Raw genomic sequence first — 18,507 nt, forward strand, 5'->3', positions numbered from 1 at the left:
GTTAAACGTTCCTTCACAAAAACGTGGACAGAAATTCAGTGGCCCTTTCAGGATCAACGGTATTGTGAGCTCTGTTGCCTGCCGGCTGAAGCTACCTAGGACAATGAAGGTACACCCAGTTTTTCATGTATCTTTACTAAAGCCTGTATCTCCTAATACCTTCCAGGGACATGTTGTGCCACCTCCGCAGCCTGTGGTGATTGATGGGCAAGAACAATTCGTGGTGGAGGAAATTATTGATTCCAGGATTCGCAGGAATCGGCTCCAATATCTGATAAGATGGCAGGGATATCCCTCTGAGGAAGACTCTTGGGAACCTGTGGAAAACATCAATGCCCAACAGAAGATATCTCGTTTTCATCAGAGATTCCCTGAGAAACCAGGTCCAGGATCGTCCTGAGGCCACTTCTAAGGAGGGAGTAATGTCAGGACTCTGAACATATTTTACCTTTTGTGCATTACTGCCCTTTTCCAACATGGCGTCTTTGGTCTCATGTGCACTTGTCTTCCTGCTATAAAACTCCACCCCAGCCTTCAGTCTGTGCTAGATTATTCTGCTTTGCATCCAGCTCCTGATTTCTCCCTGGCCTTGCACCTGCACCTGTGAACCTGTGTTGGAGATCCTGCCACTCTGCTCTGAGTTCCTGCTGCCTACACCAGTGTTCAGTAATCCTCCTTCATCTGCTGCTCGTGTTACTTCCATCTGCATTTGCTGGACATGTAAGCTGTTTGTGCTCTGCAAAACCTGAGACTATTAACCAGGCCTCCCTGGTTGAGCTAAGATATGATTCGAACTGCCTAATAGCATAGCTATCTGTGCCTGGACTAAGTCAAGGATCTATTCGTGTCAAGTTTCCTCAAGAATAACTGTGCTTCATAGACTTTGTTTGTATCTACCTCTGAAGTTTCCTCTTGACTGCTAAGCTGCGTTTATTATTTGCACCAAGTGTTGTGGACTTGAGTTTCTCTCTGCACCTGCTTGAATCACCGTGTGAGAATATAAACTTTACCACTTATAAAACTGTGTCCTGTTTTCTTGTTCCACGCAAAGAGTCTCCTGAATTATCCCCTATAATTATTACAGTGTTCTAGCTTGCTTGTATGGTTTTGACCTGGTTCTGTTCCCCGTTGAGATTTTGTCCTTTGATTCTGTACTGTGTATTCTGCTTCTCCGAGGTTCTGACTCCTGCTATGTCCCTGAATTTTCTTGATTAGCCTGCCCCCTGTGTACTGTGTTTGCCTTTCTGGTTCACTGTCCACCTCTTGTCTTGGATTCCGTCTTCCTCCTGTTTTCTGTTATTTCCCTGGTGTCTGGCATGCCTCTCTCCCCTCTCCCTGGCCCCGGTAGCGTCCATCACTCATCTTCAGGAGCAGCGCGCAAGGCCCAGCCTCCTTCCCCTCTGACCTGCGGTCACGTGCCACAGGTCCTGTCAGTACACTCAACCACCCAGCGCTCTGTTGTCTGCAGCCCCACTGTACAGCTGTAATCTCGCCCAGCTCCTGGATGCTGCGAGTTCAGCTGTCACAGTTTGTCTGAGGCGCTGGCTCTCACTATCAGGACTGCTGAAACCGCTGTTAAGTGCCCATCCGGCGGATTCTCCTGACACTTTTCTCTGCTAAGGGCCATTTGGATATTTATACAATCCTTGTACAAACTCCGCCCAAAAAGTACATCCTGACTGGCACTGATTTCAGGACGTAATCTTTCATTGCATGCCCTTCAGTGTTCAGTAGTGGACACTGCATATGTGTGCTAACAGACCAAGAAGAAATTAATGAGCTGGTTGTAATCAAAATAGACCTCTCTGCCCAAGAAAGCGGTCCATGAGAATCTGCCAGGGGCCTGATAAAGGGTCATTGAGGGCTAGAAATGGCCCTGGAGCCTGAGGTTCCCAACTCCTGTTATAAAGGAAGATAATCCATAGACCCCTGAAAGGCAACAACTGGCGGGCCTCATTCAAATATTTTTAAAATGTATTTGCGGTACTCGTACAATCAAAAAAGGCTAGGTAAAATGTGCAAAGCCATGAAAACATTATAAGTAGTGATGAGCGAGTATACTCGTTGCTTGGGTTTTCCCGAGCACGCTCGGGTGGTCTCCGAGTATTTGTTAATGTTCGGAGATTTCGTTTTCATCGCTGCAGCTGAATAATTTACAGCTACTAGCCAGCTTGATTACATGTGGGGATTCCCTAGCAACCCCCACATGTACTGAGGCTTGGTAGTAGCTGTAAATCATTCAGCTGCTGCTATGAAAACTAAATCTCCGAACAGTAACAAATACTCGGAGACCACCCGAGCGTGCTTAGAAAAACCCGAACAACGAGTATACTCGCTCATCACTAATTATAAGGAGGGTAATGCAGTAATCCTCTTCAAGTGTGAGCATCTTCTTCCTCGGTAGGCCTGAGTGACTGCGTCCCGTTTCCTGAAGCCCAGTGCAGGGCTGCCATCAGGGCATTACTGCCCTGACTGGCATATGGGGCCCGGTGGGCAGAGGGGGCCCGCATTGGGCCACGTCTCATCTGCTCACCGGGCCCCTACCGGCAGGCTAAACCGGGCCCTTAGTGGCGCTGCGGCAGTTTTTACGCTACTGACGTGCGGGAGGCTGGGAGCGGACATCAGCCACAGCACGCACGTCGCCGACATCATTGTCAGTCGCGGGCGAGTGCGCATTTCAGCTGCATGGAGGGAGCTTCGCCCGCCGCAGGAGCGTGGCCAGGTAAGAAGAACTTTTTCTTTACTGAGAGTGGCGAACTGAAGGGCCCGGGGAAGACAGACATGGGGACAGATTGGTGAACATGGGGGGGCAGAATGCTCAACAGGGGGGCCCAGAATGCTGGACACGGGGGGGGGGGGCAGAATGCTGGACACGGGAGGGCAGAATGGTGGACACGGGGGGGGGCAGAATGGTGGACATGGGGCAGACTAGTGGACATGGGGGCAGAATGCGAGATACGGGGCATGACAAGACACTGGTGGCATGACTGGAGACACTGGGAGCATGACTGGAGACACTGGGGGCAGGATTGGAGACAGATGGGGCAGAATTGGAGACACGGAGCATGATTGGAGACACGGGGCAGGATGAGAGACATGGGGGCATGACTGGAGACAGATGGGGCAGGATCATGGGGCAGGATGGATACGATGGAGACAGATGGGGCAGGATGGGGAGATCATATGGGGCAGATTGGATACTCATGAGGGCAGAATGGGAGAACATATGGCTGAAGCCAGGAATGAGACACACAGGGGCCAGGATGGGGAATATTATTACCATAGGGGCTAATTAAGGGATATTATTACTGCAGTGATGTATTTATGTTTTGAGTATACTGCTTTAAATGGGGGGGGGAGGGGCGGTCCTGTTACTGTGTAGAGTGATACTATGTAGCCTTTTTTTCTTCATGTGGTGTAATGTAGAAGTTGGGAAAAATTAATTAATGTGTTCTGCAAGCGGAGCTTGAGATAACTTTTATTTCCTGCAGAGACGAGCCCAGGCTGTGCTGGATGAAAGATGAAAAACAAAGATGAAGGACTTCACCTAGAGACGTCACTGGTGAGTCAGTGTGTTAGGCCGGTTTCACATTTGCGTTGCGGACGGCTGCGGACTTCCTCAGTGAAGCCCCGCCCTTGGCCGCACCTCTACCACTAGCTCTGCCTATTTCTGTATGCAGCCGGCATGCGGCCAGCGTACCCATCTTTAACATTAGGTACGCAGGTCGTGCTGCTATATGTGGATGCTTCCGCATGCGTCGTTTTGACGATGCGGTGACCAGCGTAGAACGCAGCTTGTAGCAATTTTTTTTTCTCTGCATCGTCAAAACGACACATGCGGAAGCATCCGCATACAGCGGCACGACCTGCGTACCTAATGTTAAAGATAGGTACGCAGGCCGCATGCAGAAGTAGGTGGAGCTAGCGGCCGAGGGCGGGGCTTCACGGAGGACGTCCGCAGCTCCTCAAAACGCTAGTGTGAAACTAGCCTTACCTATACACTGACACTATACACTGTATACTATATACAGAGCTCCTGTGTATAATGTCACCAGTGATCACTGTATTACCTGTACACAGACACTGCATACTAAGTACAGATCTCCTGTGAATACTGGCACTTATGGTGATAGTATTGTATTATTTTTATTATTGCTGATCAGTATTGTGGTATTCAGTCACTATGTGGTGGTAATATGTGGTCTGGACATGGTGTTTCAGCATTTATCCCTTGTATATGCTATTTGGTCATTTTGTGGTGGTAATATGTGGTCTGGTCATGGTGCGGTGGTATTTGTTCCTTGTAAGTGATATTATTCGGTCACTGGTGGCAATATGTGGTCTTCAGTTTTTGTTTTGCGGTATTTGTCCCTCGTTTGTGATATTATTTATTTATAAAGCACCATTGATTCCATGGTGCTGTACATGAGAAGGGGTTACATACAAGTTACAGATATCACTTACAGTAAACAATCTTACAATGACAGACTGATACAGAGGGGCGAGGACCCTGCCCTTGCGGGCTTACATTCTGCAGGATTATGGGGAAGGAGACAATAGGTTGGGGGTTGCAGGAGCTCCGGTGTTGGTGAGGCGGTAGCTTCGGTGGTGATGAGGAGGCAGCGGGGTCAGTGCAGGCTGTAGGCTTTCCTGAAGAGATGAGGTTTCAGATTCCATCTGAAGGATCCGAATGTGTTTGATAGTCGGACGTGTTGGGGCAGAGAATTCCACAGGATGGGGGATATTCGGGAGAAGTCTTGGAGGCGATTGGATGAGGAGCGAATAAGTGTGGAGGAGAGAAGGAGGTCTTGGGAGGACCGGAGATTACGTGAGTGAAGATATATGGAGATTAGATCAGAGATATATGGAGGAGACAGGTTATGGATGGCTTTGTAGGTCAATATTAGTAATTTGAACTGGATACGCTGAGGGAATGGGAGCCAGTGAAGAGATTTGCAGAGGGGGGAAGCGGGGGAGTAGTGAGGAGAGAGATGAATTAGTCAGGCAGCAGAGTTAAGGATGGACTGGAAAGGCGCAAGGGTGTTAGCAGGGAGGCCGCAGAAAAGGATGTTGCAGTAGTCAAGGCGGGAGATGATGAGGGCATGCACAAGCATTTTAGTAGATTGAAGGTTGAGGAAAGGACGGATTCTGGAGATATTTTTGAGCTGGAGGCGACAGGAGGTGGAAAGAGCTTGGATGTGCGGTTTGAAGGACAGGGCAGAGTCGAAGGTTACACCGAGGCAGCGGACTTCCGGTATGGGGGAAAGCATGATGTCATTGATTGCGATAGATAGGTCAGGTAAGGAAGATCTGTGGGGTGGAGGAAAGATGATGAGTTCAGATTTGTTCACATTGAGTTTGAGGAAGGGAGAGGAGAAGAAGGAGGATATAGCTGATAAGCACTCTGGGATTCAGGACAGCAGAGCGGTGACGTCTGGGCCAGAGAGGTAGATCTGAGTGTCATCAGCATAGAGGTGGTACTGGAATCCATGGGACTGTATGAGTTGTCCCAAGCCAAGTGTGTAGATTGAGAAGAGTAGGGGTCCTAGAACAGAGCCTTGGGGGGCTCCAACAGAGAGAGGGTGGGATGAGGAGGTAGTGTGGGAGTGGGAGACACTGAATGTGCGGTTGGAAAGGTACGAGGCGATCCAGGATAGGGCGAGGTCTTTGATGCCAAAGGAGGAGAGGATCTGTAGTAGGAGGCAGTGGTCAACTGTGTCAAAAGCAGAGGACAGGTCTAGAAGGAGGAGTACAGAGTATTGTCCAGTAGCTTTGGCGGTAAGTCGGTCGTTGGTGATTTTGGTCAGGGCAGTCTCAGTTGAGTGATGGGGGCGGAAACCAGATTGTAGATTGTCGAACAACAAGTTAGATGAGAGGTGGGAGGAAAGTTCAGCGTGGACGTGCTGCTCCAGGAGTTTGGAAGCGAATGGGAGCAGCGATATTGGGCGATAGCTGGACATAGCAGTTGGATCGAGGGTTGGCTTTTTAAGGATAGGCGTGATTGTGGCATGTTTGAACACAGAAGGGAAGGTGCCAGAAGTTAGTGATAGGTTGAAGAGGTGGGTTAGGGATGGGATTAGTGTGGTGGTGAGGTTGGGGAGGAGGTGGGATGGGGTCGAGCGCACAGGTGGAGAGGTGCGATTTGGAGAGGAGACAATTAAGCCCCCCTTCAGTGATGTTGGATAGGGAGGTTATGGGGTTTGGGCATTTGTCTGGTATACAAAGGGGTTGTGGTGGTTGAACAATGAAGACTTGCCTTGTCTGGTCAATCTTATTTTTAAAGTGTGTGGAAAAGTCCTCAGCAGAGATGAGGGAGGTTGGAGGGGGCAGTGGGGGGCGGAGGAGGGAGTTAAAGGTTTTGAATAACTGTTTGGGGTTGTAGGATAGGGAAGATACGAGGGTTGTGAAGTAGGTCTGTTTAGCAGAGGTGAGAGCAGATTTAAAAGCGAGTGTTGCCTGTTTGAATGCAGTGAAGTCATCTTGCGAGTGTGTTTTCTTCCAATGCCGCTCCGCAACCCTGGACACTTGCCGGAGCTTTTTAGTGGTGTTATTGTGCCAAGGTTGTCTACTGATACGTCGCACTCTGCCATGGACGAGAGGGGCAACCGTGTCAATAGCTGATGCGAGAGTGGCATTGTAGAAAGCAGTGGCAGTGTCTGTGTCGTGAGGATATGGATGCCAGTGGTAGGATGGAGTCAGAGAGTGTGTGGGCGTCTAGGTGTGCAAGGTTTCTGCGGGGGTGCGCATGTTGTTGGACATGGATGACCGGTGAGGAGGACAGGGATGAGAAGGTGAGCAGATGGTGGTCGGATAGAGGGAGAGGGGAGGTGGTGAAGTTAGATAGGGAGCAGAGACGGGTGAATACCAGGTCTAGTGTATGCCCGTCTGTGTGGGTGGTTGCGGAGGACCATTGAGTAAGTCCAAAGGATGAGGTAAGGGACAGAAGTTTGGAGGCTATTGACTGAAGGGTATCAATGGGAATGTTGAAGTCACCCATGATGATGGTGGGAATGTCAGCAGAGAGAAAGTGAAGAAGCCAGGTGGAGAATTGGTCAATAAAGGCAGTTGCTGGGCCCGGAGGTCAGTATATGACTGCCACTTGGAGGTTGGAGGGAGAGTAGATGCGGACAGAATGGACTTCAAAAGAGGGGAGGATAAGGGAGGGAAGAGGCGGGATTGGGTTAAAGGTGCAGTTTTAAGAAAGGAGAAGACCCACTCCTCCACCATGTTTGTTGCCGGGTCGAGGAGTGTGGGTGAAGTGGATGCCTCCATAACACAGAGCAGCAGGGGAGGCAGTGTCAGAGGGTGTTAGCCATGTTTCTGTGAGGCCAAGGAAGGCAAGATTGCGGCAGAGAAAAAGGTCGTGAATCACATGAAGCTTATTGCAGATTGAGCGGGCATTCCAGAGTGCTCCAGAGAGAGGGAGCAGGGGGGTGGGCGTCAGGGGCACGGGGTTTAAGTTGGAAAGATTGCGGTGGTTCATGTTGGATAAGGAGCGATAGGAGGGAGTAGTAATGGGAGGTATGAGATGTGGTGGTCGAGGGATGGGAGATATGTCTCCAGCAGTAAGGAGAGGGGGGGGGGGGAGAGAGAGAGAGAGAGAGAGAGAGAGAGAGAGAGAGAGAGAGAGAGAGAGAGAGAGAGAGAGAGAGAGAGAGAGAGAGAGAGAGAGAGAGAGAGAGAGAGAGAGAGAGAGAGAGAGAGAGAGAGAGAGAGAGATATGATTACTAGGTTAGAGAGTGCTGGGGTTTGTGATAGCGAAGGAGAGAGAGAGGATTAACTTTTGCCATGCTTCAATGGTCTCCATGGGAGGCTAGAAGCTGGCACCACTCGATCGGCTCTGCTACATAGCAGCGATCTGATGTTCGCTGCTATGTAGCAGAAATATTAGTAGCCAGAAAAACCTCTTTAGCATACTTGCATCCACCTGATGGGCGACCGTTAGCCCATACAAGGAAGAAATATACCCACTCAAAGCAACATATTCATAGAGAGAAACAAGAGTTCTTTTGGGTATGAGAAGATCAAAGACAAAAGTTTATTGAAAATTCACATTACATATAAATACCAACAATATAAAAAGAAAGAGACCCAATAAAGTGACACATGCGCGAACAGGATAACAGGGCAACCAGAAGCCTCCAACAACTGTTGTTGGAGGCTTCTGGTTGCCCTGTTATCCTGTTTGCGCATGTGTCACTTTATTGGGTCTCTCTTTCTTTTTATATTGTTGGTATTTATATGTAATGTGAATTTTCAATAAACTTTTGTCTTTTATCTTCTCATACCCAAAAGAACTCTTGTTTCTCTCTATGAATATGTAGCAGAAATGCAGGTGTGCTGTGAGCGCCGACCACAGGGGGGCGCTCACAGCAGGCCGGCATTAGTAACCATAGGGGTCTCAAGGACCTCTATGGTTACCAGCCTGATGCATCGCCGACCCCCGATCATGTGACGGAGGTCGGCGACGAGGTCATTTCCGGCTGCACGGCCGGAAGCGCCGCTTAAATGCCGCTGTCTGCGTTTGACAGCGGCATTTAACAGGTTAATAGCGGCGGGTGAATCGCGATTTCACCCGCCGCTATTGCGCGCCTATGTCAGCTGTACAAAACAGCTGACATGTTGCGACTTTGATCACCGCCGGAGCCCACATCAAAGGGGGAGACACGACTTGCGCAGTACTAGTACGGCGCATGTCGTGAAGGGGTTAAAAAATCTTTTTGCCAAAACAAAAGCTGCCGGCTATATGTGTGATCTAGTGATGGGAACTGTTCATGTGTGATAGGTGAGAAGTGGAGTTTTTCCAAGAGAGAGAGGTGGGACTGTGGACAGTTCGAGGGGTGAAGGCGGGTGGAGTCAAGTGGGCCCCGAAAATTTTGCCCGTATGGGGCCCCAAAATTTCTAGTGGCAGCCCTGCCCAGGTGCAAGGGCTGTAAGTGACCTGACTGCGGGCTGTGCCGGAGTCCCCGACATATAGAAATGGGCAACAGAATTCTGTCACCTGCACCATCGGATGCTCCCATATAAGAGGAGGAGAATCCGGGGACAGTACGATCTCTCGGGAGTGGTCTCAAGCGGCATCGAGGAGCTTCTCCCAGGCCCGTTCATTCTTCAAGAAGGGTTGATCCTGCTCCCTTCCTTCTCAGATCATACCCACTGCATAACAGCAATGTTGCCCCTCCATTTTGAGGAATGTGACAACTGGTTCCAGCAGTCAGCAGTTGCAGCCTTCAAAGCAAGTGTTCCTCCTCTACTGCCCACTGGTTCAATGATATGTGATGAAGGAACCTGAACTCTATGGGCTCCCATCTCCGATGCCAGTTGTATGCAGTGACCTCACCCAAGATGCCAATTGTGGGTGTTATGATCCTAGTGGCTGAGGATCACAAAACGGACTAGCTAAGTTTGTGAACATAGACACGAGCTCTAGGGAGGTGGTAACTGGACTGACCGCAAACCTGATCCTAACCAACACACTAAAGGCAGCCGGTGAACGTGCCTAAAATCCTGGACGTCTCAACGCAGCCTGAGAAACTATCTACTCCTGGAGGGAAAGTAAGACCTCACTTGCCTCAAGAGAAATCACCCCAAAGATATAGGAAGCCCCCAACAAATAATAACGGTGAGGTAAGGGGAAAACACAAACGTAGAAATGAAAACAGATTCAGCAAATGAGGCCCGCTAATACTAGATAGCAGAAGACAGATAGGGAACTGTGCGGTCAGTAAAAAACCCTATGCAAAATATCCACGCTGAGAATACAAGAACCCCCACACCAACTAACGGTGTGAGGGGAGAAACTCAGCCCCCTAGAGCTACCAGCAAGCAAGGAAATCACATATTAGCAAGCTGGACAAGAAACAAAAATAAACCAAGAAACATATGACCACTGATGGTCAAAAAATGAACCAAGCAAAACTTCGCTTCTCTTGAAGAGACTGATAACGAAGGACTGCAGGAGAGCTCCAAAATAGCACTGATGACATTGACAGCAGGCAACAACTGAGAGTCCAGGTGAACTAAATAGGAAACCAGCTAACAGATAACGAGACAGCTGATCAGCCTCAGACCTGCAAAATGACACAAAGAACCACCAGAGGGAGCCCAAAGACAGCACTCACACAGTACCAGTTGTGACCACAAGAGGGAGCCCAAAAACAGAGTTCACAACATGTGGGTACCTTGTGGCTAGTGGGCACCATAGCATTTCTCCAGTCCTGGTCCTGCCTCGCCTCCTTGTTTCTTCTGACAACCCTAGGTCCCGCAGTCCGTGCACCACTTCCTGGGTCCTAACTCTCCCAACTGCAGTCCACAATAACCCCAGCAATAAAGGCTGCAGCCTGGGTTAGTCCTTGGAGGTTCCAGGAAAACATTCTGCTCCTGCCACCCCTGCTGTTGTGCAAGCTTTGTCTGGCTCAGACATTCCTCCGGTCACTCCCTCGGGAGTCTGACGTGATTCCACCATCTTTGCTGTCCACCAAGGACGTTTCCCTGCATGGATGACTAATTGAATCCGGAAACATTTTTTAACGCTTTTTTGGAGTGTTATATATCACATATAAAATTACAGGAGGGGCTGGGGGGGCATACACATCACAGGAGATGCTGGGACATATTCATCATTGGGGAGGCCCGGGGGGAATAGACAACACTGAAGGGCTATATACATTACTAGGAAGCACAGACAGCACTCGGGGTATATATGTCCCTAGGGGGAATATACATCACTGGTGGCACATACATCACTGGGGGCTATATGCATCACAGCTGGGGGGATATACAGTACATCTGGGGTAAATGCAGCACTGGGGAATATACATATCATTTGAGGGCACATACAGCCCTGGGGGAGATATACAGCACTGGGGGAAGGGGGATATATAGCACTGGAAGGGACAGACCACCTGGCAGGCACATAGATCACCAAGGGGTCACAGATCACCGGGGGGGGGGGGGGGGAAGGGGCATGAAGAAAACAGGGTGGCACAGAGATCACAAGGGGGCACATAGCTGAAGGAGACAGATCACAGGGGGCACAGGGAACACATGGGTGCACAAATACCACAGGGGGTACAAAGTAGGGGGACACAGGAATGACATAGATCACAGGGGAGGCACAGATCACAAGGGGGGTATAGAGCTGGGGGAACAGAGAGATCACAGGGGGAACAGATCACCGGGGGGGGGGAAGGGGCATGAAGAAAACAGGGTGGCACAGAGATCACAAGGGGGCACATAGCTGAAGGAGACAGATCACAGGGGGCACAGGGAACACATGGGTGCACAAATACCACAGGGGGTACAAAGTAGGGGGACACAGGAATGACATAGATCACAGGGGAGGCACAGATCACAAGGGGGGTATAGAGCTGGGGGAACAGAGAGATCACAGGGGGAACATATCACCGGGGGGGTGGCACAAAGATCATAGAAAGGGGGGCACATAGCTGGGGGGTCACAGAAATCACAGGGGATATATAGATTTGGGGCACAGAGATCACAGGGGTGCCCATAGATGGAGACACAGATCAGAGGAGGGTCATAGAGTGGGGGGGCACAGAGATCATATTGGGGCAAATAACTGGGGGGGGGGGGGAGGGGGCACATAGCTGAGGGGCAGAGATCACCAGCAGAAAAGTACAGAGCTGCAGACACAGATCACTCTGAACTCTCTAGCAGCAGCTCCTCTTCCGGAACAGGAGGACGGGAGTGCATTGGGCACTAACCCCGCCCACCCCAATGACATCATTCATATGCAGGCAGCGTTCTGTAATGAACGCTGAATACTGTGCACTTGAGGGTTAAGGGGCCGGCAGCTGGCAGGATATGGCTGCCGCCCGAGCCTTGTTGACTCCGGGGACCTGCCTGCGGGCCGCACGAGGTTCCCCACCCCTGCCCTAATCACTGCCTACAGACAGTATTCAGCCACTCTCCCTGCTCCTGCAACTCTCCCTTCCTCCCTAGGCTAAAAGCAGATTGCATCTGATACAAAGATGCACAAGATTAGAAGGGCTGGTAGTATGATGGTTCAGCTTCAGAACCAGTATCTACACTACAGGACTCTGAGACGTTGTACTGCACACACACACCTGGACAAGCACTCTCTCCTCCAATAACAACTGTCACAGAGCTGTGCAATGGTGTCACTGTGCCGAGCCTGACACCGCCTACCATTTTAACAACCCCCTGATGATGTCACACAGCAAGGAAGGAGAGTAATGCCACTACTAAGATGGCTATAGCATTACAGTGACCCACAGACAATCCCCGCATGCTTTTTGGCTGTGTAACAGGCGCTATACATGTGGGGTGGGGATTCAATTTTGAAAGTGAGCACCGGATAATGGTCACCGAGTAACGAGCACATCCGTGCACCCAGATAATCAAGTGATATCTGAGTATCACTGAGCACATTCGCTCATCCCTAATCGGGATTCTAGGAAGCCAACAGCATCATTACCCTCCGCTTTCTCTTAGAGGACCATCATAATATTTTTTTCAAGTGATTTTCTAACTTGTCAGCACATTCTACGTGCACTGTTATTTGGGTTTTACAGATCTGGACAGGTAAAGATCAGAATCTTCTAATGGGTCGTCCGCCAGGGCCTGGGGTACTCGGTACCAGGTCCGGTCTTAAAGGGAATGTCACGGTGGCTGCGACCCCGTTCGTGCCCTGGGTGCCCAATTAAAGGGGATTGGTCATTAAAGGGGTTTTTGAATAAAGTTTGTCTGGACGTCACCTGTGGTGTTCGGTCAGTGGGGACGACGCCGCTTAAAGGGGTCATCTGGGCTGATGGTACGGCAGCTAGATGGTGATGCTTCCCACAGGTGAAGTGGAGTCCCCAGGGCTCCCAAGGTATATGGCAAAAATGGGGGGTTGCCGATAAATAGAGGACACAGGGTTGCAGTCTTTACCTGGTTTACTGAGATGATATTCAGCCTCAGTCCAGGGTACCGGCAACAGGTACAGAAGGAGTCCAGGCAGCCCGGAAACAAGTGGAACTCCCCTTGGCAGGTCAGGTTGGGAGCCTTCCACTTTGCACTCACTATTAGTCCCTTGCTACCTGAAGTGTCCTCACAAGGTCCTCGTTTTTCCCTGTCCTGGGACAGTATCTGTATGGAAGGCAGCTTGAGCAGTTCCTTCTGGGGTCTCTGCACGGTGACTCCAGGCTCCTGAATGCTGCTGTACCACAGGTGTGGTGTGGGCAACTCACGTATAGTCCTATGCCCTCTGGTTTTGCTATGGGGCTTGCAGTTCCCCACAGCCTAGCCTCGGGCTCCCGGTACCCAGTTTCTGCGCTCTGGCTTAAGGAGGCCCACTCGCAGCCTCCTCTAGCCCTTGATCTCTCCTCTGCTCCTTTCCCTTCACTGTCTGCTCCAGACTAAACTGACTCCTCCTCCAGACCAGGATCTTTATTCAGGGAAGCAGCACTGAAACCGGGTTTAGAGCTTCCCCTCCTGGCCTGGATTCAGAAGGTGTTGTGTGCATGGTTTACGTGCCAAAGAAATTCTTCTTGTTTCCAGGCATAGTACTACCCTCCCCGAGAGGAAGGCAGCACTACTGTGGTACCTGAACTCCTGGGGTGCCACACTAATCCCAGGGGGTAGGTGGATCCTCCAGGTTGTAAGTTCAATAGAAAAGGGCTTTCACAAAATCATTTGAACATTTTCAGGTGGAGAATGTTCTATTCTAGAGGCAAAATGGTGATCACACAATTGTGATACGGCCAAACTACACGACTGATAAAGCAGCCACAGCCGGTGACTGAAAAGAATCTGTGACTTCTCTGTATTTAGTGGTCACTACTCACCTGGGTAGTCATATGTTGGAATCTCCTCTTTACACCGCTCATCCCCCCTCACATATGTCTCTGTAGTATTAATATGGGTCAGATCTTTACCCTGAAACAAATGTTGTAAATGTCACAGACAGATGGAGAAGTCACATCTATGAAGAGCTCTAATCCTGCCATCTCCACCGTTCTCATTACACAAGTATAAAACATATAATACTGGGGGATAAAACAAGACTGAGCACAAGACCTTCACAGCTGTCTACACATAGGGGAGATCTCATGACACCTTCTCTCCATCTACCTGATGATCCTGAGGAACATTGGGATCTTCTTGTTTACAGTCCTGTGGAAGAAGAGGATGAGGACATCTCTCTGGTGTTGTCCTCTTACTGGATAGATCTGAAGGAAACACATACAGGGACTGAATTCATTCTTTACATACAGATAATTATAGGCCGTGTGTATTTAGTCCTGTCTATTACCTGGTGATGTGAGGGGCTGAGGAACCTCCATCATGACGTCCTTGTACAGATCTTTGTGTCCTTCTAAATACTCCCACTCCTCCATGGAGAAATAGACAGCGACATCCTGACACCTTATAGGAACCTGACACATACAATGATACCGTCATCCCCCGATCCCTTCATAGTGTTACTGTATAATGTCCCAGCATTCCCAGCAGTGTCACCTCTCCAGTCAGCAGCTCAATCATCTTGTAGGTGAGTTCTAGGATCTTCCGGTCATTGATGTCCTCATTTATCAGGGGGTGAGGTGGAGGCCTAGAGACTGGGCTCAGGGGTCTTCCCCATTCCTCAGACACAGGGTCCTGACAGCGCTCACTAGAGGTCTTCTTCACTACTGTGTAATCCTGGTTATGGCGAGACACATTAATAAATCTCACTACAGACATTTCCAGAGTCCTCACCTCTCCAGTTCTGCCTGTTATTCCCAAAGATGAGAATGATGTAATGTGACGTCATCAGAATCTCTCACCTCTCCAGTAACCCGGAAGAGGATCTCTAGGGTGAGGTGTAATATCCTCTCCATCTTGTCCCTGTCCATATCCATCCTTGAGGATTAATTCAGAAAAATTCTCTTAATATACAAGATGTCCACTGAGAAGATCTGACACTGTAGGGAAATGAATAGGAAGAAAATGAGCCAATGTAACCTCATAAAGAATGACAACAAGGGGAACCATACTAGGAGAAAGAATATGTAGATATTGTATTCTCTAGTCTTGTACAGACCGGAACACAAGTTGAATTGCTGACCACGACATCTCTTCCATGCTCCCAATCACTAGCTAAGTTGGCCACTGCGTAGTCATCTTATTGGCTGTAGGAATCATATGTTTTTTGGGACTGAAACCATCATTGATTGTGGATACTTCACACTAGACCTTGGAAATCAAGGTCCCAGAGACTGGAGGAAGAGCGGAGAGACAGACAATCCAAGCTGCTTGAGGTCTAGTGTGAAGCTTCCACAATCAGTGATGGTTTGGGGAGCTATGTCATCTGCTGGTGTAGGTCCACTGTGGTTTATCAAGACCAAAGTCAGTGCAGCAATCTACCAGGAAGTTTAAGAGCACTTCATGCTTCCCTCTGCCGACAAGCTTTTTGGAGATGGAAATGTCAGGGTATGTGCACACGTTGCAGGTTTGCCTGCTATTTTTCTGCACTGAATCTGCATCTCTTGGCAGAAAACGCAGGTACATTTTTGATGCGTTTTTTGCGCGTTTTTGTAAGCTAAATAAAGATGTATTATTGAACAAAAATATTTGTGATGTAATTTCTTGTCCAACCTCCTCTTTTACGTTTGTCCAACCCACACTCCATTACACACACAGATAGATAGATAGAAGGAATGAGATGAAGGAATGAGATAGATATATCTATCTCATTTCTTCTATCTATCTATCTATCTATCTATCTATCTATCTATCTATCTATCTATCCCGTTCCTTCTATCTATCCCATATCTATAGATAGATAGAAGGAATGAGATAGATATATAGATAGATCTACATATAGATAGATCTATAGATATATGAATAGATAGATCTATGTATCTATCTATAGATATATGTATGGATAGATGTAGATAGATATATGGATAGTTGGGCTACTTTCACACATCAGGTTTTTTTTCAGGCAGGCAGGATCCTGCAAATTTTTGAAAAAACGGATCAGTTGCAAATAGTGAAAAACTACTAATCCTATAGTAGTGAAAGTTAAAAAAAAGAGCCAGAAAAAAGTATTTTAATATTCTTAATTTCACCATACTTATCATATTCAATCGCCTGCAAAAAATTAAAAGTAATAAACCAACCGTATACTCCCTGTCCGACGCAGTCCAATTAATAACGAGTGTCCCACGACGATCTCCCCTATAGAACAGTGACATCGGGTGATGTCACCACTCTATAGGCCTCCAGTGATACAATGACAGGAGACAATAATCCGATGGGCGTTGAGGTCCGGTCCGGGGCCTCCCATCTTCTTACAATCACATCCTCTTCTTGTCTTCATGCTGCAGCTCCGGCGCAGGCGTACTTTGCCCTGTTTAGGGCAGAGCAAAGTACTGCAGTGAGCAGGCGCCGGGAAAGGTCAGAGAGGCCCGGCGCCTGCGCACTGCAGTACTTTGCTCTGCCCTCAACAGGGCAGACAAAGTACGCCTGCGCCGGAGCTACGGCGTGAAGACAAGAAGAGGACATCAGTCAATGAAGATGGGAGGCCCCGGACCGCGACGCCCATCGGACCGGACCGCAGCGGGGAATGCCCCTGGGTGAGAATATTATAACCTCTTTTTTTTCATCTTTCAGAATACATCGGGGGCTTATCTACAGCATTCGAGAATGCATAGAGAATAATGGAGCCTCCAGCACCGACCTCCACCCGCAGAGCCGCACTCCACATAGAGAATAATGGAGCCTCCAGCACCCACCGACCTCCACCCGCAGAGCCGCACTCCACATAGAGAATAATGGAGCCTCCAGCACCCACCGACCTCCACCCGCAGAGCCGCACTCCACATAGAGAATAATGGAGCCTCCAGCACCGACCTCCACCCGCAGAGCCGCACTCTACATAGAGAATAATGGAGCCTCCAGCACCGACCTTCACCCGCAGAGCCGCACTCCACATAGAGAATAATGGAGCCTCCAGCACCGACCTCCACCCGCAGAGCCGCACTCCACATAGAGAATAATGGAGCCTCCAGCACCGACCTCCACCCGCAGAGTCGCACTCCACATAGAGAATAATGGAGCCTCCAGCACCGACCTCCACCCGCAGAGCCGCACTCCACATAGAGAATAATATGGCCTCCAGCACCGACCTCCACCCGCAGAGCCGCACTCCACATAGAGAATAATGGAGCCTCCAGCACCGACCTCCACCCGCAGAGCCGCACTCCACATAGAGAATAATGGAGCCTCCAGCACCGACCTCCACCCGCAGAGCCGCACTCCACATAGAGAATAATGGAGCCTCCAGCACCGACCTCCAACCGCAGAGCCGCACTCCACATAGAGAATAATGGAGCCTCCATCACCGACCTCCACCCACAGAGCCGCACTTCACATAGAGAATAATGGAGCCTCCACCACCGACCTCCACCCGCAGAGCCGCACTCCACATAGAGAATAATGGAGCCTCCAGCACCGACCTCCACCCGCAGAGCCGCACTCCACATAGAGAATAATGGAGCCTCCAGCCCCTACCTCCACCCGCAGAGCCGCACTCCACATAGAGAATAATGGAGCCTCCAGCACTGACCTCCACCCGCAGAGCCGCACTCCACATAGAGAATAATGGAGCCTCCAGCACCGACCTCCACCCGCGGAGCCGCACTCCACATAGAGAATAATGGAGCCTCCAGCACCTACCTCCACCCGCAGAGCCGCACTCCACATAGAGAATAATGGAGCCTCCAGCACCTACCTCCACCCGCAGAGCCACACTCCACATAGAGAATAATGGAGTCTCCAGCACCGACCTCCACCCGCAGAGCCGCACTCCACATAGAGAATAATGGAGCCTCCAGCACCGACCTCCACCCGCACTCCACATAGAGAATAATGGGGCCTCCAGCACCGACCTCCACCCACAGAGCCGCACTCCACATAGAGAATAATGGAGCCTCCAGCACCGACCTCCACCCGCACTCCACATAGAGAATAATGGAGCCTCCAGCACCGACCTCCACCCGCAGAGCCGCACTCCACATAGAGAATAATGGAGCCTCCAGCACCGACCTCCACCCGCACTCCACATAGAGAATAATGGAGCCTCCAGCACCGACCTCCACCCACAGAGCCGCACTCCACATAGAGAATAATGGAGCCTCCAGCACCGACCTCCACCCGCAGAGCCGCACTCCACACAGAGAATAATGGAGCCTCCAGCACCGACCTCCACCCGCAGAGCCGCACTCCACATAGAGAATAATGGAGCCTCCAGCACCGACCTCCACCCGCAGAGCCGCACTCCACATAGAGAATAATGGAGCCTCCAGCACCGACCTCCACCCGCAGAGCCGCACTCCACTTAGAGAATAATGGAGCCTCCAGCACCGACCTCCACCCGCAGAGCCGCACTCCACATAGAGAATACTGGAGCCTCCAGCACCGACCTCCACCCGCAGAGCCGCACTCCACATAGAGAATAATGGAGCCTCCAGCACCGACCTCCACCCACAGAGCCGCACT

The 18,507-nt window shown here is 50.1% G+C and overlaps 1 protein-coding gene across 1 annotated transcript in view; it reads right to left on the reverse strand.

Annotated features, from left to right (window-relative positions):
* LOC143768001 (uncharacterized) overlaps positions 1-18,125 on the reverse strand; it is a 36,566-nt gene extending 18,441 nt beyond the window's left edge. Inside the window, exons 1-6 of the mRNA XM_077256620.1 lie at positions 17,953-18,125; positions 14,790-14,927; positions 14,485-14,664; positions 14,279-14,402; positions 14,098-14,195; positions 13,812-13,902 (exon numbers count right to left, since the gene is read on the reverse strand). Of these exons, the coding sequence (XP_077112735.1) occupies positions 13,812-13,902; positions 14,098-14,195; positions 14,279-14,402; positions 14,485-14,664; positions 14,790-14,864 (568 nt within the window). The 5' untranslated portion in view covers positions 14,865-14,927; positions 17,953-18,125. The remainder of the gene's footprint in view (positions 1-13,811; positions 13,903-14,097; positions 14,196-14,278; positions 14,403-14,484; positions 14,665-14,789; positions 14,928-17,952) is intronic.
* Between the last annotated feature and the right edge of the window lie 382 nt (positions 18,126-18,507).

The sequence above is a fragment of the Ranitomeya variabilis genome, chromosome 4, assembly GCF_051348905.1.
Source record: "Ranitomeya variabilis isolate aRanVar5 chromosome 4, aRanVar5.hap1, whole genome shotgun sequence".
Taxonomy (NCBI): Eukaryota; Metazoa; Chordata; class Amphibia; order Anura; family Dendrobatidae; genus Ranitomeya; species Ranitomeya variabilis.